The sequence below is a fragment of the Eretmochelys imbricata genome, chromosome 6, assembly GCF_965152235.1.
Source record: "Eretmochelys imbricata isolate rEreImb1 chromosome 6, rEreImb1.hap1, whole genome shotgun sequence".
NCBI lineage: Eukaryota > Metazoa > Chordata > Testudines > Cheloniidae > Eretmochelys > Eretmochelys imbricata.
Genome location: NC_135577.1, coordinates 67,939,182 through 67,964,657, shown reverse-complemented (window position 1 = coordinate 67,964,657; position 25,476 = coordinate 67,939,182). Strand labels below are relative to the sequence as shown.

The 25,476-nt window shown below is 45.1% G+C and overlaps 1 protein-coding gene across 1 annotated transcript in view; it reads left to right on the top strand.

The window, feature by feature from the left end:
- Positions 1–25,476, top strand: part of ZFYVE1 (zinc finger FYVE-type containing 1) — a 41,501-nt gene that overhangs the window by 3,251 nt on the left and 12,774 nt on the right. Inside the window, exons 3-4 of the mRNA XM_077818760.1 lie at positions 17,202–17,706; positions 19,837–20,051. Of these exons, the coding sequence (XP_077674886.1) occupies positions 17,202–17,706; positions 19,837–20,051 (720 nt within the window). The remainder of the gene's footprint in view (positions 1–17,201; positions 17,707–19,836; positions 20,052–25,476) is intronic.

Here is a 25,476-nt window from a genome sequence, read left to right as displayed (position 1 = left end):
GCCATATCTTTGAGATGTTCTGCAGAAAGAATCTGAAAGATTTAGATGTAGCCTGAATGTGAGGACTTAGAGAGAGGTCTGAGTCAAAAATCATTTCCAGGTTACAGGTCTGAGTGACCGGCAGGGTGGTGGGGGTATCCACAGGGATCAAGAAAGAAGGTAGTCTCCCTTCCCCACAAGCCCTTCCCACTAAGCGCTCTCTTTTAGCCACAGTGAGGTTGAGCTGACTGCTAGATATCCATGATGGCACGTAAGAGACAGGCTGAGATTTTATTTTTAACAGGTGCTCCCTGTAAACATCCTCAGAACTTGCTCATTATCTTCAAAACTCTCCTTTGTCATGAAACCTACAAAAAACTTAGCAATGGTTATACTGCTGGTGTGCTGAGTCCACTGCTTATCATGCTGACCAATCCTGTCTTATTGTTTCTTCCCTATCTGTATCCATCTGTTGTGTCTTGTCTTATACTTAGATTATAAGCCCCTTTGGGCAGGGACCATCTTTTTGTTCTGTGTTTATACAGCGGTTAGCACAATGGGGTTCTGGGCTCTAAGTACGGTTCCTAGGCACTATGGTACTACAAATAATAGGTTAGCTTTACTAAACTATTCATCTTACCTCTTATAGTAGCTTTGGCCTAAGAATCACAGAGAACTGATATAATGGGTGGTTCTTACCACAGAGTGTGAATTCAATCCTTTGGTGTAATCTCACCATCAGTAGCAGGTGGGATAATATCAGTTTGTCCAAGACTATAATTATGTAATGTACACGCTTAGGTAGAGTAAGTAGCCTCCTGGGCTCCAGGTGATCATGGAGATGGATCATGCAAGTGCTGGAGGAACCAACTAGGGGCAGAGCTCTTCTTGACCTGCTGTTCACAAACCGGGAAGAATTAGTAGGCGAAGGAAAAGTGTATGGGAACCTGGGAGGCGGTGACCATGAGATGGTAGAGTTTAGGATCCTGACACAGGGAAGAAAGGAGAGCAGCAGAATACAGACCCTGGACTTTGACTCCCTCAGGGAACTGATGGGCAGGATCCCCTGGGAGAATGACATGAGAGGGAAAGAAGTCCAGGAGAGCTGGCTGCATTTTAAAGAATCCTTATTGAGGTTACAGGGACAAACCATCCCGATGTGTAGAAAGAATAGTAAATATGGCAGGCAAGCAGCTTGGTTTAACAGTGAAATCCTTGCTGATCTTAAACACAAAAAGGAAGCTTACAAGAAGTGGAAGATTGGACAAATGACCAGGGAAGAGTATAAAAATATTGCTCGGGCATGCAGGAGTGAAATCAGGAAGGCCAAATCACACCTGGAGTTGCAGCTAGCAAGAGATGTTAAGAGTAACAAGAAGGGTTTCTTCAGGTATGTTAGCAACAAGAAGAAAGTCAAGGAAAGTGTGGGCCTCTTAGTGAATGAGGGAGGCAACCTAGTGACAGAGGATGTGGAAAAAGCTAATGTACTCAATGCTTTTTGCCTCTGTCTTCATGAACAAGGTCAGCTCCCAGACTGCTGCACTGGGCAGCACAGCGTGGGGAGGAGGTGACCAGCCCTGTGTGGAGAAAGAAGTGGTTCGGGACTATTTAGAAAAGCTGGACGAGCACAAGTCCATGGGGCCGGATGCGCTGCATCCGAGAGTGCTAAAGGAATTGGCGGATGTGATTGCAGAGCCATTGGCCATTATCTTTGAAAATTCATGGCAATCGGGGGAAGTCCCGGATGACTGGAAAAAGGCTAATGTAGTGCCCATTTTTAAAAAAGGGAAGAAAGAGGATCTTGGGAACTATAGGCCAGTGAGCCTCACCTCAGTCCCTGGAAAAATCATGGAGCAGGCCCTCAAGGAATCAATTCTGAAGCACTTAGAGGAGAGGATAGTGATCAGGAACAGTCAGCATGGATTCACCAAGGGCAAGTCATGCCTGACTAATCTAATTGCCTTCTATGATGAGATAACTGGCTCTGTGGATGAGGGGAAAGCAGTGGACGTGTTTTTCCTTGACTTTAGCAAAGCTTTTGACATGGTCTCCCACAGTATTCTTGTCAGCAAGTTAAAGAAGTATGGGATGGATGAATGGACTATAAGGTGGATAGAAAGTTGGCGAGATTGTCGGGCTCAACGGGTAGTGATCAATGGCTCCATGTCTAGTTGGCAGCCGGTATCAAGTGGAGTGCCCCAAGGGTCAGTCCTGGGGCCGGTTTTGTTCAGTATCTTCATAAATGATCTGGAGGATGGTGTGGATTGCACCCTCAGCAAGTTTGCAGATAACACTAAACTGGGAGGAGAGGAAGATACCCTGGAGGGTAGGGATAGGATACAGAGGGACCTAGACAAATTGGAGGATTGGGCCAAAAGAAATCTTCTGAGGTTCAACAAGGACAAGTGCAGAGTCTGCACTTAGGACGGAAGAATCCCATGCATCGCTACGGACTAGGGATTGAATGGCTAGGCAGCAGTTCTGCAGAACAGGACCTAGGGGTTACAGTGGACGAGAAGCTAGATATGAGTCAGCAGTGTGCCCTTGTTGCCAAGAAGGCCAGTGGCATTTTGGGATATATAAGTAGGGGCATTGCCAGCAGATCGAGGGACGTGATCGTTCCCCTCTCTTCGACACTGGTGAGGCCTCATCTGGAGTACTGTGTCCAGTTTTGGGCCCCACATTACAAGAAGGATGTGGAAAAATTGGAAAGAGTCCAGCAGAGGGCAATAAAAATGATTAGGGTACTGGAACACATGATTTATGAGGAGAGGCTGGGGAACTGGGATTGTTTAGTCTGCGGAAGAGAAGAATGAGGGGGGATTTGATAGCTGCTTTCAACTACCTGAAAGGGGGTTCCAAAGAGGATGGATCTAGACTGTTCTCAGTGGTAGCAGATGACAGAACAAGGAGTAATGGTCTCAAGTTGCAGTGGGGGAGGTTTAGGTTGGATATTAGGAAAAACTTTTTCACTAGGAGGGTGGTGAAACGCTGGAATGCATTACCTAGGGAGGTGGTAGAATCTCCTTCCTTAGAAGTTTTTAAGGTCAGGCTTGACAAAGCCCTGGCTGGGATGATTTAGTTGGGGATTGGTCCTGCTTTGAGCAGGGGGTTGGACTAGATGACCTTGTGAGGTCCCTTCCAACCCTGATATTCTATGATTCTATGGTTGATCACGTGCATTCTGCCTTCTGTAGCATGAGGTGACTGACTTATGAACCTAGAGCAGCAGTCATAAGAGACAGCTAGGCCTCTTGTTTTCAGTCAAAGTGGGGCAAGGAAAAAAGCTTTGTTGCTAGAGTTTCTTAACAAACAGAGGAAGAAAGCTTCCTGCAGCGAGTTACAAGGGCCTAGGTTCCTGGAAGCCACAATGTTAAATGGAGAAAGGAGGGTCCACTTATTGTTGATTCTCTCAGCTGAAACTCCTACAGCAACCAACATCTCCCTCTCCAATGTAAGAATTTTACTTTCCTTGTTAACAGAGGAATTTTACTTTCCTTGTTTACTATATCCTTGTTTCCACCTCCTGAGTTCAGCCCCATGCTTGAGTTTCTCTGTAACCCCTGTAGTGAGAGACCTTTTGTCAACTGTTGCTCAAGGGTGTGGAATTGAGCTTCTTCCTGCTAAACGCTGCACAGGATATATATACTGCTCCATGGAAACACTAAAGAAAGTTTAGATGCCCTGGATGACTGCTGAACATAGAAGATGGAAAGGAAACTACATCCTGTACTTGACCCAAGGATGGCCCATTAAAGATGATCTGGTTGGTCATTTTATGCAACTGTTGGGCAATAGGTTGCTCTGCTGTTGGGGTCTAATGTTCCCTCTAATTTAAAAGTTACATGCACTATTGATGGAAAGCTGCTTTAAGGAGCATTGCTTAGCTGCTTCACTCCCTGAATAGTCCTGAAAATACTTTATTACTTGCTGGATTGAGCCAGGTCAGAGTCCAGAGGTGAAAGGATAGAAAGTCATGGGACACATTTTCCTAAAGAGGAAATCCTTAGCAATCAAAACAAACTAACAAAATGACTTCTGTCTTTGGAGAAGATCTCATCTCTGTGTTTTACTGCTTGCCTCTGTGTGTGGAGAAGCATTTGTGTGGCAAATGCTCCCAGTTTCTGTAACATCTTCCCCCCGCATCTGCTGATGTGGGAATATTTTGATGACGCTGTCAGCCTGAGCTTTTTCCCCAGGACTTTTCCCTGCTTTCCTGTAGCCTTAAGTGCCACAGTGGGGCCTTTGCAGCAGACTTCTAAAAGGAGGCAGAGTTGTGGCACCAATCAGATGCAGGGCTTGCACAGAGGTTCCCAACTCTTAGGGGTGGGGTCTCTTGTTTGCATGGTCTGAAACTGGGGCTTCCATGTCCCTGGCATCCGTTTCACCTGTTTTCCCCTCTCTCCCTCCCCCCCCCATTCGATTTAGGAAGCTTTTCTTTCCTATGTATCTTTGTGAATTTGTTTCTCCCCAGCTTCTATGAACGTCTCAGCTCTCAGTCCCTGTCATTTCCTCCCCAGCACTTCCTCATCTTTCTCCTACTCCTTTTCCAGTTCCCTCTCCCCCACTTGGTTGGCTTTCTGTTCTCCCAGTGCAAAGAATGGTAGCAACTGAAAAGTGTTGACAGATACAGTGCTCCCTCAAAAAGAAAAGGAGGACGTGTGGCACCTTAGAGACTAACCAATTTATTGGAGCATGAGCTTTTGTGAGCTACAGCTCAGGTGAGCTACAGCTGTAGTTGTAGCTCAGCTGTAGCTCACGAAAGCTCATGCTCCAATAAATTGGTTAGTCTCTAAGGTGCCACACGTACTCCTTTTCTTTTTGCGAATACAGACTAACACGGCTGTTACTCTGAAACCTGCTCCTACAAAGCAGCTCTTCACTCTCTACCTCCCGGGTCTGTAAGCATTTTGGAGAACATTAGGATACTTTTTTCTTAGAAGTGCAAGAGGAGTCATACAAAACTCAGCAGAATACATAACTCTGACAGTGGTCCCCAGCCTGACTCCTGGCTGATTTGAAAAATAATTCTTGGAAAGCATTGTATCATCACTTTTCTCCCTATGGCTTGCTTGTTCTACCTTTCCCCTGGGCAACTGGCTTCTTCTTGCCTGCAGTGAGAGTGCAGGTTCCCTTTCCTGCTTCTTGCCGTTCACCACTGCATGTGTGGTCACACTTCTGCCCTCTTGCTGAACTAGGCACAGCTCTGAAAATAGGGTGTAGGCTACTTAGTATTTGCTTGTCCCTTAGTCTCAGGATGGTTTTTCAAAACCTAGCTAAACTAGGATTATTGGCAGATATGCTGATGCCTTCCCGATGCTTACCAAAGGGCTCTTTGTAGGGTTCCAGTGGAAGCAGAAGACAGGCAGTCAGAACAAGTAGAGGCTTGAAGAGAAGCCATGGGAGGCAGTCTGGTAATCTCCTGACCGCTTTTCTCCTCTCATGCAGTCTCTCTTGGCCTTTCCCACAGCTGTACTCCCCTGTTCCAGCCGGGGCCAGTCAGGGTATGTCTACACAGCAATGTAAACCTAGACCCCTTTGTGTCCACACAACAGTTGTGCTAACCTAGGGTCCCAGGACCCTGCAAGGCTGGAAAGTCTGAGCCTGTGTTAAGCTGGGATCTAAGGTCTGAGCTCTATTGCTTTCATATGTGCACACAGCTCCGGTTTGATTCGGGTCACAGATGTATCCCAGAGTTCCTTGGGCAATTTACTTAATCCTCTCTATGCTGACAATCTGTGGTACAGTCTCTTGCACTGTATTGCAAAATGAAGCCACACATCTCTTTCCAAATGGCAGCAGCTTAGGTCAGCGTTAGCCCATTGTCTGCTGAGCACTGGTCTGGAAGAGCCTTATCAGAGAGCCTACAGGGTTTTCAGTGGAGACTGCAAAAAGCTTCTGATCGAAGAGAGCTGCTTTCTGGTCACAAGAGCACAGCCCAGGTGCCTCAGTGCATACAGCCCCAGGGAGGGCCTGGGAGCAAGGGCCAGAGAGCGGAGAGGGGACTAAGCAGCTGCCCTGCAGGAAGAAGGAGCAGCATGACTGGGGGAGGATGACCCCCAATACCTTGGCTGCTCCCCTTCCCTGCACATCCCCACTCTGCTCTTTGCCCCTGACCCTGCTCTTCCTGGGGCTGCATGTGCAGAGGTGCCTGGGACACGTGCACTATCAGGGAGGCGAGTGGGAGTCAGCCCCAAAACCTCCCCGCAGCCTCCTGTTGCAGCTGCTCCGTTTCCTCCTCGCTGCTGAGCAGAGCTGGCCTAGAGCAGGGAGCAAAGCTGATGGGTGGGAGACAGCTCCCGACTGCCAGAATGTTGGGGGTCACCCCTCCCACAGCTTTGAGTCAGGAACTCTGCTGCTCTCCCTGCCTGCAGGACAGCTGCTGGTTCCCCACTCCACTCTGTGGCCTTTGCTCCTGGGCCTTCCTTGCCCGCCCTGGGGCTGCGTGTGAAGGGGCACACGGGCACTGTGAGGGTGGTGAGTTGGAGCCAGGCCCACAGGTTCTGGGGTGTAGTGGGGGCAGGGATAAAGGATCCTGGGAGAGTGCTGGAATACACTGTATCCCAAGCCCTGGGGATGCACTTCACTGCTCCAGAGCTGGCAGGGGCCAGGCTGAGGTGGGTGTGTGTGGTTTTTTTCCTCTGAAACCTACCTTTTATGTCAAACTTCAACACACACGCACACAAATAAATAAAAAAACAACCAACTAAAACCACCTTCATGGAACATCCCATTTTAAAAATTAAGAATTGCCAAGCTCCATTTGAATAGTCTGACAGCCCTGGAGCCTGATGGCCTAATTATCCTCAGGACAGGAGCACGTGGGCATTTTCCTGCCAGTGTGACTCAGCCTAGAGGTGAAGAGCCCAATTCTCATATTAGATGGGTTTCAGAGTAACAGCCGTGTTAGTCTGTATTCACGAAAAGAAAAGGAGTACTTGTGGCACATTAGAGACTAACCAATTTATTTGAGCATAAGCTTTCGTGAGCTACAGCTCACTTCATCGGATGCATACCGTGGAAAGTTTAGAAGATCTTATTATATACACACAAAGCATGAAAAAATACCTCCTCCCACCCCACTCTTATCCTGGTAATAGCTTATCTAAAGTGATCACTCTCCTTACAATGTGTATGATAATCAAGTTGGGCCATTTCCAGCACAAATCCAGGTTTTCTCACCCCCACCCCCCACACACACAGACTCACTCTCCTGCTGGTAATAGCTTATCTAAAGTGACCACTCTCCCTACAATGTGTATGATAATCAAGGTGGGCCATTTCCAACACAAATCCAGGTTTTCTTCTACTGACAGCCACGAGAGGAGCTAATTATGCAGTCCATGAGCTCCATATGGACACCTGTGTCCCATCAATAGCACCCATCACGGTTAGGAAAAAGGGGGGCAGCAGAGTTTTCCCACAGTACAACACATTTGTAAGTCTGGTGTGTCGACATGGGAAGGGGTGTGCTAGATGCTCTGGGCTAGGGTTACTTTGATTCAAGTCTGTGCACTGCAGTGTGGATGCCAGAGCCCTTGATTTGAGCACGCGTCAGAAAATCATAGATTCATAGATACTAAGGTCAGAAGGGACCCTTACGATCATCTAATCTGACCTCCTGCACAACGCGGGCCACAGAATCTCACCTACCCACTCCTGCGAAAAACCTCACCTATGTCTGAGCTATTGAAGTCCTCAAATCGTGGTTTAAAGACTTCAAGGAGCAGAGAATCCTCCAGCCAGTGACCCGTGCCCCATGCTACAGAAGAAGGTGAAAAACCTCCAGGGCCTCTTCCAATCTGCCCTGGAGGAAAATTCCTTCCCGACCCCAAATATGGCGATCAGCTAAACCCTGAGCATATGGGCAAGATTCACCAGCCAGATACTACAGAAAATTCTTTCCTGGGTAACTCAGATCCCACCCCATCTAACACCCCTTATCTTAGGGTTAAAATGCAGTGTACATACTCAAGCCCAGGGTTCCCTGACATGGGTCAGCTGACGTGAGTCCCACTAACCCTAGGCTTACATTGCTGTGTAGACGTACCCTCAGAGGCAGGTACAGGAGCAGCCCTTGGAGCTCAGTGCCTCCCACTGCTTTTTTCTCACTGTTGGCTGAGTAGCTTGGTGGTCATATGAAACTGGAACTGTCATATTCCTCCTAGTGAGATCTTGACTCCCTGCCTTCCCCCTCCCCCATCCTATTTCACACTTTCCCATTGGGCACAAAGGGGATTAGATTAAGAGAGAGTTTATGATGCAGCATGTAGAAAATATTCTTTAAATACAACCCCATCAAAGGCCCTTGCATAAGATGTTTCTGCGCCACAATGAAGTTAAACTTTGTTAGTATGGAGGGAGTGTTGTCTAGTAATTAGTAAAGATGTCTAGGAGTCAGGATCACTGGATGCTATTCTTGGCTCTGTTACTGACTTACTGTCCATTGGGCAAATCACTTCAGTTGCCTGTGACTCCCTGTCTGTATTAGTAAAATGGGGGTGATAATACCTGTTTTTCTCACAGCACACTGGGAGGCCAAATTAATGTCTGAGAAGGACTCTGAATACTACGAGCAAAAAGAATGAGGAGTACTTGTGGCACCTTAGAGACTAACAAATTTATTTGGGCATAAGCTTTCATGGGCTAAAACCCACTTCATCGGGTGCATGCAGTGGAAAATACAGTAGGAAGAGATATATATATATATACACACAGAGAGAGAACATGAAAAAATGGGTGTTGCCATCCCAACTGTAAGGAGACCAATTAATTAAGGTGGGCTATTATCAGCAGGAGAAAAAAAAACCTTTTGTAGTGATAATCAGGATGGCCCATTTCCAACAGTTGACAAGAAGGTGTGAGTAACAGTAGGGGGGAAAATAAGCATGGGGAAATAGTTTTACTTTGTGTAATGACCCATCCACTCCCAGTCTTTATACAAGCCTAATTTAATAGTATCCAGTTTGCAAATTAATTCCAATTCAGCAGTTTCTCATTGGAGTCTGTTTCTGAAGTTTTTTTGTTGTAGTATTGTGACTTTTAGATCTGTAATCGAGTGATTGGGGAGATTGAAGTGTTTTCGAACTAACCCAGGAACCTATCCTTGCAACAAAGCCTGTTGCCAACTCTGTCCACATATCTATTCATGGGGCACCATCATAGGACCTAATCACATCAGCCACGCTATCAGAGGCTCGCTCACCTGCACATCTACCAATGTGATATATGCCATCATGTGCCAGCAATGCCCCTCTGCCATGTGCATTGGCCAAACCGGACAGTCTCTATGTAAAAGAATAAATGGATACAAATCAGATGTCAAGAATGATAACATTCAAAAACCAGTCGGAGAACCCTTCAACATGAAAGCTTATGCTCAAATAAATTTGTTAGTCTCTAAGGTGCCAGAAGTACTCCTCGTTCTTTTTGCTGATACAGAGTAACATGGCTACCAGTCTGAAATCTGAATACTGTGAGTACAAAGTATTATTAACATTCCTGCTCCATTCTTGACAGCTGTTCTGAAAAATAAATAATCTGGTTGGATTCCTCACAGAGCAGAGGAAGTATTCATTGTTCTCAGATTAGCACAAAAATAAAAAAGAGTGCTCCACCTAGGGGATCAGTTACAAGGGGATCTATCTACCTTGCTTTCAGAAGTTGTTAGAAAGCTCGTTAGCTGTTTTGTACCACCCAGCTGCCCCTTATGGATGTAACCTCCCTGGTAATTGCTTGGTTCCCAATTACTATCCTGTCTCAGGGTAATGGGTCCTCTTTACAGTTTTTCCCCACAATATGCCTGGTGTGCCTCAAGACCTTTGAAATTGGATTCATAGTCTCCATTGCTTGCCCAAAGTTTGTAAAAAAGGTTTTGTCACTCCTGCCTTCTTGCCTTTCATGGGCAAGAGCCCAACAGTCTCATGTTCCATGCGTGGGCAGCCTGTACTTTTCAATAATAATGTTATGTTATTTTTTTAAATGCCCAGCTGCGCCAATCAGGATTACATTGTGCTAGGAGCTGTACAAACACACGTGAAGCTACTGCCTCCACCCTGAACAATTTTCATTCTAAGAATAAAGATGGTCCTGATTCTCTCCCATTCTCTCTTTACACCATTCCATAGGCAAATAGAGGGTACAGTGGCCTCCCCTTAGGGAATACCCTCAGCGTAAAGGGGCTTCCCTGGTGGAACAGTCCTATGCAAAGGGATAGCTCAGTGGTTTGAGCATTGGCTTGCTAAACCCAGGGTTGTGAGTTCAACCCTTGAGGGGGGCATTTAGGGATCTGGGGCAAAAATTGGGGATTGGTCCTGCTTCAAGCAGGGGGTTGGACTAGATGACCTCCTGAGGTCCCTTCCAACCCTAACCTTCTATGAATCTATGAAAACTCCTTGCAGCCCCTAGCACAAGGGGAGAGTTAATGGTGGGAAGGGGCATGGCTGGAGTGAGCTGTGTGTTAAGGGGCTTATTCCTTCACCCATTTACTTCCCTGGTCCTTCTCACATGAACAGAGAGCAACAATACCCGAAGTCCAAAGGTGCAAACAATTCTATGTTTATTGGGGTGAACTTCCAGCAAGCATGATTCCAGTTTCCTTCCTTAGTATCCTCCTTCCCAGCTCTGACATCACAGAGCTTTACACCTGTTCCCATTCCTGCCCTTAGCAAAACATTATTCCAATTTCCTTACCCCCATTCCCTGTTCCTATTTCCCCAGTTAGCAAAACATGATTCCAGTTTCCTTACCCCCATTCCCTGTTCCCATCTCCCCCACCCGCATGCCCACACCCACCCACTCACTTCCTGATTGACTGCAGACTATATAGTAAAACTTGACTTCTGCTTTGCTATACCTTAACCAGTCATGTTCCTGAAATTTAACTAACCAATCCTAACGTTGTAACATGACTATGTACGCAATTATATCCCACCACCTTAATTAGTTTACACCCAGCAAAATTAATTATACAGCAGACAGAAACAATCACAGAACCAGACAGAGATTATACAGACAAACAATAGCAAAGTGGGAACTATAATGACAAAACAATACAGAAGTGAGGATTTCACATCCCAGCTATTGATAAGTGAGTTCTTGCCAGACAGGATGCTATCAAACTAAGTTTCCTTTTACATTTTCTAGGCACTTCCCTTTCTCTGGAGGTGATAGGCACTATCAGGACGGGATTGTATCCTAACAGCCCAATAGCACCTTATTTCAATGTGACTAGTTTGGAATGTGAGGATGTGACCGTTCGCTTCCCAGCTTATGGCTGCATCTGTTGCTTAGCCAAAGGCCTTAGCCTAAGAACAGGGCCTCAGACTGTCACAGTAAGAGAAGGCCCTTACATTGGCAGGCAGTGATTTTGATTCTCTTTTGTACCTCTATAACTAGCCAAGTGGTAAGAATACACCTAAATTCTTAGACTATAGGCCTTTACAGACAGGCCTGAATATCTATATCCTAACACTGTGCTTTGACTATTCTGGGCTGACAGTGGCCCATAGGCAGCTGTGGGGGCCACATATAGAATTCTAGAGGCACAAAGTTGATTTAAAGCCTCTTTTGTTCCCTTCCCTCCCCACTGCCTGGGCTCTCTCTCAGAATTAGGGCCTATGATGGTATAAGGCCTTGTTCCTGCAAACACTTGTGCCCATGGTTACCTATCTTTGTTAGTCCTGTTGAAGTCTATGAGACTACTTAGGGTACTATAAAATTAAATGTGCAGAAGTGTTTTCAGTATCAGGGCGTAATTCACTATGAAAAATTAGATTTTAATTGTAAGTAAGGAATACTTGATTTTATAAATTAACTACTTTGCATAACCCTTTTGGAAAGACTTTTCACATTAGCAAAAATCTCATGACAAGAAAGAAGAAATATTAGATAAACTGAGTAGGAAACCAAATCTACAGGTTACCTTTTAGACTAAACGCTCAGCTTTGATCCTTCTGGACCACTTGTCACACTGCCTGCTAAGAATGGAATCTCTGGTCTCTGAGGCATTTGAAAGCTGGAAAGGAGTGGTGGAAACAGGGTTGAATTAAGGCAGTCTGAGTCCCTAGGCGCACCATAACATAGAGGCCCCACTGTGGCCCCATCCGCATTCCATGGTCCTGCATTCCACTTGGAGTTGCATGGCAGAGGGAGGGCTCCCTCCCCTTGTAGAGAATCCCTTTCTCCTGGAGTGACAACAGGGACTTTCCCCTGCTCCCCTCCACTGAGGGGCAGTGAGGACACCAACAGGAGTCCCCTCTGGAGGTGTAGGGGCAGGAGTATGGGGTCCCCCAGTAACTATCCCAACAGCTGAGGTGCATTGGGGTTGGTGGGTGGGCTTACTGTGCTTGTCTCATGGCACAGTTTCCTCCGTTGGGTGGTACTGGTGGGGCTTCCCAAAGCGCTGAGATGCATGGAGTAGTTCACACCTCTCAGAGCCATTCTTTCAATTTGCAGAACCAGACAGATATCATTCCGTCTGTTATGCTCTGTTCATATTTTCAGACTTTAATTCACAACCATATGGCCTAGATTTTGGGGTTTTTTTTTCCCCAAGGAAAGCTGAGATTCTGATTTCATTCCCTGATTCCAGGAGCTGGCATTTTAGGCCTGGGTCTGTAGTGCTTCAGCCTTAATCCAGCCCTGGATGGAGCCCCATAGTTTGAATAATTTAAAACTGAAATGGCCAAAACATTAGTATCACAGCGAGCCATGTTGCCTTGGGAGAGATGGACTGGATTTCTTTGATTTCCAACTTCTATGATTTAAATGCTAACCCTTTCTGAGATTCGCTGCTTAAAAATTCCTGACTTCTGCATTTCAGAAGTTCAGTGCTGTCTGTTATGGAGGCACTGGTTGAGACCACACAATTAAAATTGCAACTGCTGTTCCATTATAAAGCTTAATTTGACTCTTTCCCACTCTGACTTTAGTTGAAAGAGCCATGTGGTCTGAATTTATGTAGGTATTACCAGTTTTAAAAATGATTTTTAGAAGTGTAGAAATAGAATGTTTTGTATTGCATAACTTTAAAAAAAACCCAGTAATTTTCAGAATGAAAGAAGTCCTTTTGTGATTCATTTATTTTTGCTCTTTTTTTTCTAGACATTGATTTATTGCAGATATTTGAAAACTGATACATATGACACATATTTGAACACACTGCCAGGAATCTTGTCATTTATTTTTCCATTGATTTCTGGGGGTTTTTTTGTTTTGTTTTTTAAATATACACTTCTAAGCGATGCAGTGGTTGTATGTTGGGGGATTTTGTGGTCTATTGGTTGTCAAACAAGTCTGTTGAATGATAGATATGATGATTTATACGTTTGGCATCTAAAACTATAGATTACCAACACTTTTAAGTTTTAGTCACCAGAAATGCTGGGCCAAAATGAACCCAGTCAAAGAGTAGGATTTAAAAAGCAACAGTCAATACAATTCAAACTAACAGAATTCCAAACTTCAGTTCAAGACTATCAATACAACACTACCTGAATATCATATGAAGCATTGTTGATTTTTTGAATTGTGTATGGCTTATGAACAGGAAGGCTTTGTACAACCTTTGCATGAATAAGAGTAAGACATAAAAGGTCCTATGCACAGTTCTGAGAGGAGAAAGTTCTGTGAAAAATGGATAAGACTAATTTAGATGTAGTAGTCATTGTGAGTGTTTTGTCTGTGGGTCAGAGTTGAGGTTGTTTGGGTGCCAGTCATTGAGAATGTTTTCATTTTATGGGTTTTGTACATGAATTTTAACATGTATTGTTAATGAATGAGATTGGTTTCAAGAAATTCATGGATAGGAGGTTCATCTTAGGAGTCTTGGGCTATCTTTTTACCTTCTCCCTGATCCCATCAGTTCATATGGCCCATAAATCTGTGAAAAGATATATGTTGACTTCAGTGGGCTTTGGATCAGGCCCTTTATTGGGTAAAGTTCAAAACAGTGTACTTAACTTCCAGACAAGTTAACATCCAAGTTTTTTGACAGTCTATGTTTCGTGTCCTGAGGATGATCAAGAGAAGTTATGTTAATAGTTCTCTTGCCTTTTTGATGGCTTTGCTTTTATTATTGCTCAAGTCTCATGTTATTAGATTAGGTGTTATAAATTTCTGAGTATATAATTCCCTCTACAAGTGACAAGTGAGCCAAACATGAACCACATTAGCACTATGGATCTTTGTCCCAGTCTGATGGCTGATCCACACAGAAGGATAAGAGTCTACTGATCCTATCAGCTACAGAAGTGATCCCTTTAACTGTAGTGGTAGAGTTTCATGCTTTTAGTGCTGAAGGTTCCACATTCAAACCCATTAACAACCCACTCAGGGGATGTCATCAAAAGTGCATGTTAGAGAGGGGCTTTTATGTAAGTATATGACAATTATTAACACAAATGCAAATAATCATAAATATCTATACCGAAAATAAGACTAAACATGGTTATAACCTGTGATATGGGGAATAAGATACGATTTCTTTTTATTAGAGGTAGAAGAGTGTGTTTATCAGTTATGATCTCTAAGTATAATAAAGCTGTAAATTAATCTCCAATGGCAAAAGGGAAGAAAGAGCACTATGGGCAGGGGGACTAGGGCTAAGGAAAAGGCCACACTTTTTAGACAGGCTTGTGCAGTTCTTTCTCTGAAATCAGATGTTGCAGTGTCATTTATGGGTGTGGTTTTGTTCCCCCCGCCCCGTGTCCCCTGATATTGTCACTTTAGAGGTGTGGTGTTATGCAGCATGAGAAATTTACACAGCTGTGTTTGTGGTAGATGGGCTGCCACCACCTAGGCCTTGGCATCAACACCAGGAGATGCTGTTGCTCACCCTGGCAGATCTGTACCTCTTTAGGACTTTCCCTCACCCCCCGAAAAAAGGGGAGCAAGCAAGCATTTGAGTTCTAGATCTTCATTGCTTTCAGTTGGGATGAAGCTTAACAATTGTCATTGGCTGGCATAAATGGACCAAATCTGGGAGGGGAAATTGGTGAGCCAGTTGCTGTGGCTGGATTTTACACAGTTGTGTTGTATTCTCTAGGGATGCCCAAGTGTATTCAGTGCATTGGAAAGAGGTGAAACAGTTCAGTGTTCAGGTCACTAGCATGGTGTAATTTTAGAAGAGTGCGTGCTGAACAGTAACATTGGAGCTATGCAGATTCATATCACATTAATGCCCCTGCCCAGTGCTTAATTTGTTAGGAAAGCTGGGGCTCACTGCCCCTACCCAGTGAGGGCCTGGTCCAGGATCAGGCCCCTAATGAATTACAAACCTGTTGCTGGGAATTCTGTATGGAGCTGGCCTCCTCTCCCTCTCTTTATTGCCTTCATGCTGCCAACATTGCTGATCCTCCCCCAGACCCAGACCCAGACATCCCAGACCAGACATCTTGACCCCATGTAACCAAAGACACTGAAATATCCCCACTTGGTTGCCCAGCCAATAGTTAAGCAATTGTTTTAACAAAGCTGTTGCCCATCTGGCCTCCAGAGAGTGCCGAGGCCATAATAGTCAGGCACTATGGTTAGTGCTAGCTTCTGGGGCAGAGGGAGGGAGGGGTTAAGGACAGATTATTTTTTCTTTAAAGACTGGCGTCCTCGGAAAAGGGCTGGAGTAGGAAACCTAGCAGATGTTTTTAAAGAGCGAGGCTTCTGCATTGAGCCTTACAGAGGCAATTGTCTTAATCAGTCACAATATACTTGAGCATTTGAAGCTGTCCCTTAAACACACAGCTGTCAAAAAGAGGCACACTCCTGCCCCCAGCTAAAACCCGGGTGTGCCTTCGTCCTTCCCACTCTGTCCCTGGAAAGCCTGATAACTCCATGTAAAGGCGTGGATGAGAAGGAGAGGCGCTTCTGGATGGTTTCCTTCCTTCCCTCATGCTGTGAGGCTGCCTGTAACTAACCTGGCCCCATACTCTATAATTTCTCCTTCTGAATGCTGTTCCAAGCCTTTCCCTCGAACACAGACTCTCTTTATTTTAATGTACAGTCTACATCTTGCTCACAGATTTCACCATAGCAGGGTGGGGCTTTAGAACCTGAATCAGTGATCTAAGAATAAACCTATTCAAAGAATCCATTGACTGCCTCCTGACCTCTGTGGATCTTGTGTTCTGAGATGTTCCAACCATACTGGCCTGCAGGGGTGGGGAGTTTTGGGACACACTTGTGAGAGAAGTAGCATATGGGAAGAAATCTTTTCTCTTCCTTTTCCTTGGAGATGACCCAGGCCTCCAGAAGTTAGTGGCCAGTAGAAGGGAAATCCAGCCCTTCGCTATTGAAGGGAACTCCATGGGAGGAGTGAAGGGGGGAATGAACTGAATTTAATCCCTCTCAGTAAGTGTTTTTATTTTGCTCTTCTTGTGACACAAATTGTCTTGAGCAAACACCTATTGAAGGAAGGATGCCTTGTCCCTATGTGAACACACATGGTAAAATACAAACTTCAGGAGGACAAAAACTTTGAACTCTAAAGCACTGTTATTTTCCAATTAAAATTAGGATTTAAGGTGAGTCTGCCTTGTCTATCTGATCGTCTCTTTTATCTGAACCCCATTGTTGTGCTATCTGAACAGAAGTGTCTCACAATCTGCCATTAAATAGTATGACAAGTCTCACTTATCCTAAGTAAAAGCCCCGGAAACCAGAATGTATTGAAGGCCAGGTGATGTGTTTTTTGTTTTGTTTTGTTTTGTTTTTCAAACTTTTGTGGCTTAAAAAAAAAAAGGCCTAATCAAGTATATGACAAGGTGGAATATCCGGTCTGTCTTGCAGTTTTGAAAAGCTTGCTTTAAAAATTGCTTTAATCCACTTCAGAAGTGTGGATCTAAATCTCTGGCTTTTTTTTTTTTTCTTTCTACTCATCCCATAAGATGTATTGCTCCGGGAGGTGAGAAATTGCTCTGGGGGGCTTGGAGAATTGGTGATAGGATATGGAGGAGCTGTCATTTGGCCACTGATGATGGAGGGCAAGAGCACCTACATGACTTAGAAGCCTGGGTCCCATTAAAAGTCAATGGGACTTAAGCTCCTACAACACTTTGGTGTTTTTGAAAATTTTGCCTGGGACTCCTATATGTTTGTAAGGTTTATAAAGGACCTAAATGGAAGTTGCTCGTCCTCACGAACCCTGTGAGCCCTGAAGCCAGCTCTGTTTTTAGTGTTGTCTTCTCTAGTTTCCCATCTATAATGTTGTAATTTTCTTATTTTGGAAGGTGATGAATGAAGAAGACTTTATTAAGAAACTGGACTGCAAGCCTGACCAACACTTGAAGGTGGTGTCCATCTTTGGGAACACTGGGGATGGCAAGTCACACACCCTTAACCACACTTTCTTCTATGGTCATGAGGTCTTTAAGACATCACCAGCTCAAGAATCCTGCACAGTCGGTGTATGGGCAGCCTATGACCCAGTCTGCAAAGTGGTGGTGATTGACACAGAAGGTCTGCTTGGAGCCACAGTAAACGTGAGCCAGAGAACGCGGCTGCTTCTGAAGGTCCTGGCCATTTCTGACCTTGTGATCTACCGTACGCATGCTGACAGACTCCACAATGACCTCTTCAAATTCCTTGGGGATGCTTCAGAGGCCTACCTGAAACATTTCACTAAGGAGCTGAAGGCAACCACAGCCCGCTGTGGCTTGGATGTTCCTTTGTCCACTCTGGGTCCTGCAGTCATTATCTTCCATGAGACTGTGCACACCAAGCTATTGGGCTCCGGTGAGTAGAGAGAAAGAAACAGTGAATCAAAATATAGCTAAATGTTATTTGTTAATTGGACTGCCATGTGGAAGATCTGGGTGAAAGTCTGGTCTTGCTCATGTTTCAGGCTGGCAGAGGGTCTGCAGAGGCAGCATGCTATGCTCTGATGGTGGAGTGAGGGATTTAAGTCACAGGGTAGCAACCCAGTTAGCCAGTTAATGATCAACACTGATTAGTCCTGAAGGGAGACTTCTGTGATCCTCCTCAACATAGGACAGTGACTGTGGCATTGGACCATGAGAATGGGTAATAGAGCAAGGCAAGGTGAAAGTGGGGACCCTAACATTATAATAGGGATGTAGAGGACTCTGTCACAAAAATAAATGAAACAGATCATACTTACAGAACTAAATGGGTAAGAGGTATGAAATGGACTTGTTTATAAACCTGCACCCTTCCCTGGGCACTGGGATTTCTGGGGATTGGTACCATTCCTAGGCAGGCATTAATTCTAGGAAACAGACTGAATGTGTAGTCGCCAATGGCTGGTGGGTTGTCCTGCTTCTTCCTATGGGAGTCGCTCAAAATATGCAATATTGCCAGTAGGTTTTCCTTCAATGCCTTACACGATGTCAGCACCACTATGTTGTCATTTCTCACCACTGTCTGTTTCCTTCTTCAGCATTTTAACTTGGTTCATTGCATGCCAGACTAAGCATATTTAAGTCATAGTGCTTGTTTACACATCTATGAGTGAAATCCTAGCTCCATTGAAGTCAGTGGGCGTTTTGTGATTTACTTCAAAGGGACCAGAAGTTCACCTACTCTTTCAAAGTGTACACTAAAGCCTCTTTTGGCTTTGCCCACCCCTACCACGCTCTAATATGTTGCGGGGAGCCCTGGTCAGTACACCTGGCTACATCAGTGCAGATGGGGTTTAGCGTCCTTCTGTTTGTGTACATCCAGAAGTGCCCTGCTGTGCAAGACCACAGCAACTCCCTGCAGGCCCACAACATTGTTGCTGGCTTCTTCAGGGTGGGTGTTTGCTGACCACAAGGCGCTCAGCAAAATAGAAAAAAACAAGGAACTCAGCCCAGCATCTCCCTACAGTTATTTTTCAGAATGTATTTTTAAGCAACAAAGTGGCTATACAAAAATGGCATCACCTTCTCACCTTGGTAGGTAAATGTAGAACAAATAAGGAAGCAGGATTTCACACAGCATGTAATTAGCTGCTGGAATTTACTGCCTCAGGAGGTCAGAGTCAAATGCTGTAGCTGGTTAATTTTATGACCAATAATGTCAGTTGTAGTTATATGCACAACGGCAGGGTAATAAAAACATATACTTCAGAGCATCAGCTGATCTCTGTGGAAGCCAGAAGGGAATCCACCTCCCTAACACACACCGTATGCAGCAACGCACAGTTGTCCAGCTTGATGGACAATGTTGGGATGTCTGAGTTGTGTTTTTTTAAAAGGGGTAGGGATTTGCCTTCTTATGAAGCATACACCATATGCCATTGCTGGAAGCATGTTCTAGGAGTTGGTAGACTGTTGGTCTGACCTGAAATTGCTAATTCTGTGTTGCTTGTTTTTTCTGGGTGAGAGTAGACCTAGACACTCCCTTTCCTGCCATAGGGTCTGCATGTAGAAAGAACGTATAAGGAGTGGTGGGAATGAAGGCACTAACACTAAACCTTTCATGGTATGGCCTAGTGGCCCGGAGCCAGGAACTGCTGAGTTCTATCACACTTTAGCATAAAGTTTGTTTTTTTATGTCAGATATGTCAAATTGGCCTCTAATTTTGGGTGCCCAGTTTTAAGACCAGTAAGCCCAGATTTTCAGAGATGCTGACCACCCACAGTTCCCACTGATTTCAGTTTTAGCTGTGCTAAGCAGCTCTCAACTTCGGTTGTAGGGGGCTAACACTGTATCCAAAACAGAGGCGACTTTTGAAAATGTTTCATTCTGCCCATGTGTCAAATGGGGAATACTTGTTTATCTGCATCACAGAAGAGTGGTGAGGAGTAGTTAGGAATGTGAATATAGCACTTTGCGTTGTTAAAGCACTTCCTGGTTGTTAAATAGTGTTATGCTAAACCAGCAGTTGTTAATACACCTGTTACTGCTTTTGAATGGGTTTAGATCACCCCTCCGAGGCACCTGAAAAACTCATCCAGGATCGCTTCCGGAAACTGAGCCGCTTTCCCGAAGCCTTCAGCTCAATCCACTACAAGGGAACGAGGACTTACAATCCCCCCACAGACTTCTCGGGACTTAGGAGAGCTGTGGAGTACCAGCTGGAGAACAATACCACCCGTTCCCCACGACAACCTGGGGTTATCTTCAAAGCACTGAAAGTAAGTCATTTGCTGAAGAGTGTGGCTCACCAGCGGTTGGGGAAGAGTCTCCCGGGGTCCTTATTCATGTCTGTCGCACCATTTCCAAGTATCATGTACCCTAATAAAGTTCCACACAAAGCTCTAATGCAGAATTGCAGATATCTGGAGAAAAGGAAAGTCTTCAATGTATCTCATATAGACGGTTGAATGGGCTGGGTGGATCTATCCTGGGGGAAGACAGCAGGACAGGGGGAAAATAAAGAAGAATGGAGGGAGACCCACTGAGGAAGCAGATGGAAAGGTTAAAGGAGAACCAGAAAAGCAAAATCTCAAACCCACACCTGGGAGAAAGCTGATTGGGGGAGGAAAGCGTGATAAACTTTATTGCAAGTGACAAACAGTTCATGGAGGATATTTATAAAGATGCTCATGGATCTGGCCAGGAGGAGGTTATCAGTAACTTTCTTAAGAGCAGCATCAGTACTGTAATAAGGGTAGAAACTGAATTCAGCTCGAAAAGAGATGACTAATGGGGATAGGATAGAGGTCTATAAAATCATGAATGGTGTGGAGAAAGTGAATAAGGGAGTAGGTTTTTTTTATTCCTTCAAATAACATAAGAATCGGGGTCATCCAATGAAATTAATAGGCAGCAGGTTTAAAACAAATGAAAGGAAGTATTTCTTCATGCAACACACACAACCTATGAAACTTCTTGACAGGGAATGCTGTGAAGGCCACAACTATAGCGTGGTTCAAAAAAGAAAAGTTCATGGAGGATAGGTCCATCAGTGGCCATTAGCCAAGATAGTCAGGGATACAATCCCATGTTCTAGGTGTCCCTAGTCTCTGATTGTCAGAAGCTGTGAGTGGACAACAGGGGGTGGATCACTTGCTGATTGTCTGTTCTGTTCATTCCCTCTGGAGCACCTGGCATTGACCACTGTCAGAAGACAGGATACTGAGCTAGATGGACCATTGGTCTAACCCAGTTCCTAGGTTCTGATTGCCAGGGATCTGAGAGGTGAGGAAATAAAGGCACTGGGTACAGACAGTATACTGAAGGAGCTGGGAGGCAAAGGGAAGGAGGGAGATGTGGCAGTATCTGGAGAAGCAAGTGAGATCAAGGGAGAGATTGTTAGGATTAGAGATACAGTAGCATACTTGAGGGCTGATGGAAAGGAGCTGGAGGGGTGGAAGAGAGGCTGAAGACCTCTCTAATATATCTATTATATTATCACCATAATACCAGTGGGCTTCCTAAGTATTTAAAAATAAAAATAACAATCACTCTCTCTCTGTAGGAGAAAGAGCATGATTATTTTCTATGTATGTATGCTTGTGATGAACTTGGTTCTCCCTCAAAAAGTTGAAGAAAAGAGTTTTTTGCATCTGGTTCTGAAAATGGTTATTCCTGTGTCCACTATTATTTCCTGAGGGAGGGAGTTCCCTGATCTGGATCTGGCTTCTGTGAAAGTTCTGTCCCCTGCACTCATACGCTGCCTCCTGTTGGTGGGCATTTTAATTGCTCCAGGGGAATGTAGCTGTCATGGGAGGTCATGGTTGGGAAGGGAAAGGTTAGTTGTCAGGTGGTTAGGGGCAGCCTCAGAGAGGGCTGTGAATATCAGAACACGTGACTTGAACTGGACTCTGTATTCAGTGGATAGTCACTGCAGATAGCGGAATGCTGGGATGATGTGTTCACAATGATCTGTGTTACTAAGCAGACTGACTGCTGTATTTTGAGCCAGTTGGAGCTTTTTCAGGGTATGTCGCTTTGTTTCTAGATATGAGTTGCAATAATCAACTCTGGAGGTCACCAATGTGGGAATCACTGTCCAGGTTTGTATCTGATAGGGTGTAGAGCAGTCTATGAGCCACTAAAATGGGTATTTTTTGGCACCATAGCTATGTGACCATCCAGTAGCTTCGAGGAGTCCAAAAGAACCCGAAGGCTGTGATCTGACTGAACAATCTGAGAGCAGATGTTCACAATTGAGGGAGTTGTTACCTCTATAACAAGTCCTTTAGAGCTCTTCCCTCTCTTTCTCAGCATTGCCTCAATTCTTCTCTGGGTTCAGACTTAGCCAATTGCTCTTCATCCTGGCGCTGATTTCAGCTAGGCATTGGGAAAGCTGGAAGCCAGTACTATTTACATTTGACATAAAGGAGACATACAAGCTGGGTATAATCCAGGTGGTGCTGGCATTACAGTCTGTATTGTTTCACCAGCTCTGCCACTGGCTTCCTATAGATGTTGAATAATATGGGAAAGGAAGGGACCATTGCCCATAAGAATGGCCCTACTGGGTCAGACCAAAGGTCCATCTAGCCCAGTATCCCGTCTTCCGACAGTGGCCAGTGTGCTAGGTGCCCCAGAGGGAATAAACAGAACAGGTAATCATCAAGTGATCCATCCCCTGTCACTCATTCCCAGCTTCTGGCAAACAGAGGCTGGGGACACCTAGAATATGGAGTTGTATCCCTGACTATCTTGGCTAATAGCCATTGATGGATCTATCCTCCATGAATTTATCTAGTTCTTTTTTGAACCCTGTTATGGTCTTGGCCTTCACAACATCCTCTGGCAAGGAGTTCCACAGGTTCACTGTGCATTGTGTGAAGAAATACTTCCTTTTATTTGTTTTAAACCTGTTGTCTATTAATTTCATTTGGTGACCCCTAGTTCTTGTGTTATGAGAAGTAGTAAACAATACTTCCTTATGTACGTTTTCTACATCAGTCACGATTTTATAGACCTCAATCATATCTCCCCTTAGCCATCTCTTTTCCAAGCTGAAAAGTCCCAGTCTTATTCATCTCTCCTCATACGGAATCAGTTCCATACTACTAATCATTTTTGTTACCCTTTTCTGAACCTTTTCCAATTCCAATATATCTTTTTTGAGATGGGGCAACCACATCTGCACACATTATTCAAGATGTGGCGTACCATGGATTTATATAGAGGAAAGATATATTTTCTGTCCTATTATCTATCCCTTTCTTAATTATTCCCAGCATTCTGTTTGCTTTTTTGACTGCCGCTGCACATTGAGTGGATGTTTTCAGAGAACTATCCACAATGACTCCAAGATCTTTCTTGAGTGGTAACAGCTAATTTAGACCCCATCATTTTATATGTATAGTTGGGATTATGCTTTCCAATGTGCATTACTTTGCATTTATCAACATTAAATTTCATCTGCCATTTTGTTACCCAGTCACCCAGTTTTGAGAGATCCTTTTGTAGCTCTTTGCAGTCTGCCTCTGCCTTAACTATCTTTAGTAATTTTGTATCATCTGCAAATTTTGCCACCTCACTGTTTACCCCTTTTTTCCAGATCATTTATGAATATGTTGAATAGGACTGGTCCCAGAACACACCTCTGGGGGACACCACTATTTACTTCTCTCCATTTTTAAAATTGACCATTTATACCTACCCTTTGTTTCCTATCTTTTAACCAGTTACTAATCCATGAGAGCACCTTCCCTCTTATCCCGTGGCAGCTTACTTTGCATAAGAGCCTTTGTCAAAGGCTTTCTGAAAATCTAAGTACACACTATCCACTGGATCCCCTTGGTCCACATGCTTGTTGACCCCCTCAAAGAATTCTAGTAGATTGGTGAGGCTTGATTTCCCTTTACTAAAACCATGTTAACTCTTCCTCAACAAATTGTGTTCATCTGTATGTCTGACAGTATTGTTCTTTACTACAGTTTCAACCAGTTTGCCTGGTATTGAAGTCAGGCTTCCAGGCCTGTAATTGCCGGGATCATCTCTGGAGCCCTTTTTAAAAATTGGCATCACATTAGCTATCCTCCAGTCACTTGGTACAGAAGCTGATTTAAATGATAGGTTACAGACTACAGTTAGTAGTTCTGCAATTTCACATTTGAGTTCCTTCAGAAGTCTTGGGTGAATACCATCTCGTCCTGGTGACTTATTGCTGTTTAATTTATCAGTTTGTTCCAAAACCTCCTCTAATGACACCTCAATCTGGGACAGTTCCTCAGATCTGTCACCTAAAAAGAATGGCTCAGGTTTGGGAATCTCCCTCACATCCTCAGCCGTGAAGACCTATGCAAAGAATTCATTTAGTTTCCCTGCAATGGCCTTATCATCCTTGAGTGCTCCTTTAGCACCTCGATTGTCCAGGGGCCCCACTGGTTGTTTAGCCGGCTTCCTGCTTCTGATGTACTTAAAAAAAAAATTGCTATTACTTTTTGAGTCTTTGGCAGCCATCTAGCTTCAGTTGGAGAAGGACCTGAGATATTTTAATCCAGGGTGTTAGTTAACCCCCGCAGTTTTTTGGATTTGAGCCAGGATTATTTGATGACTGGGTGAACCAAATGCCACAGAGAGGTCAGAGCAAGATGAATATGGGTGTACTTTCAATGTCTTATGGACAGGAGGTGATCATACACCAGAAATATAAGTGCTGTCTCTATGCCATGTTCTGGCCTGAAGCCTGATTGAGAGGAATCCAGGAGACTGGCGAGCTGACAGATGGTACCGGAGGCTCTTTTTTGCTAGCTTCTTGATGAGTTTGCAATTCCATAAGCCAAGGGGATACCAGGATGGCAGCTGCCATATTGAAAGGAACAGGCTGGAGCAGGGTGGGCAAACTTTTTGGCCCGAGGGCCACATCAGGGTGTGAAACTGTATGGAGGGCCGGGTAGGGAAGGCTGTGCCTCCCCAAACAGCCTGGCCCCCACCCCCTATCTGAACCCTCCCACTTCCCACCGCCTGATTGCCCCCCTCAGAACTCTCCCCATCCAACCCTCCCCGTTCCTTGTCCCCTGACTGCCCCCTCCCAGGACCCCCACTCCTAACCGCCCCCTGGGACCCCATCCCCTATCTAACCCCCCCGTTCTCTTTCCCCTGCCCCCCCCCCAACCTCTGCCCTATCCAACTGCCCTCTGCTCCCTGTCCCTTGACTACCCCCCGGGACCCCCTGCCCCATATCCAACCTCCCAGCCCTCGTCCCCTTACCATGCTGCTCAGAGTGGCAGGTCTGGCAGCCGCGCCGCCCAGCTGGAGCCAGACACACTGCCATGCTGCCCTGCATGAGCACACAGTCCCGCTGCCCAGAGCGATGCTCACGTGGCGGCATGGCTGCACAGCAGGGGGGACAGTGAGGGGGCTAGCCTCCCAGGCCAGGAGCTCAGGGGCCGGGCAGGACAGTCCCACGGGCCGGATGTGGCCCATGGGCCGTAGTTTGCCCACCTCTGGGCTAGAGGGAGCTTAGGTAAGGAGGAACAATTTAACTTGCCCTTCCCACCCTGGAGTAACATTACTAAACATTTAACAGAAGAACATAAAAATGGCCATACTGGGTCGGCACATTGGTCCATCTAGCCCAGTAACCTGTCTTCCGACAGTGGCCAGTGCCAGATGCTTTTAAGAGAATGAACAGAACAGAGCAATCATTGATTG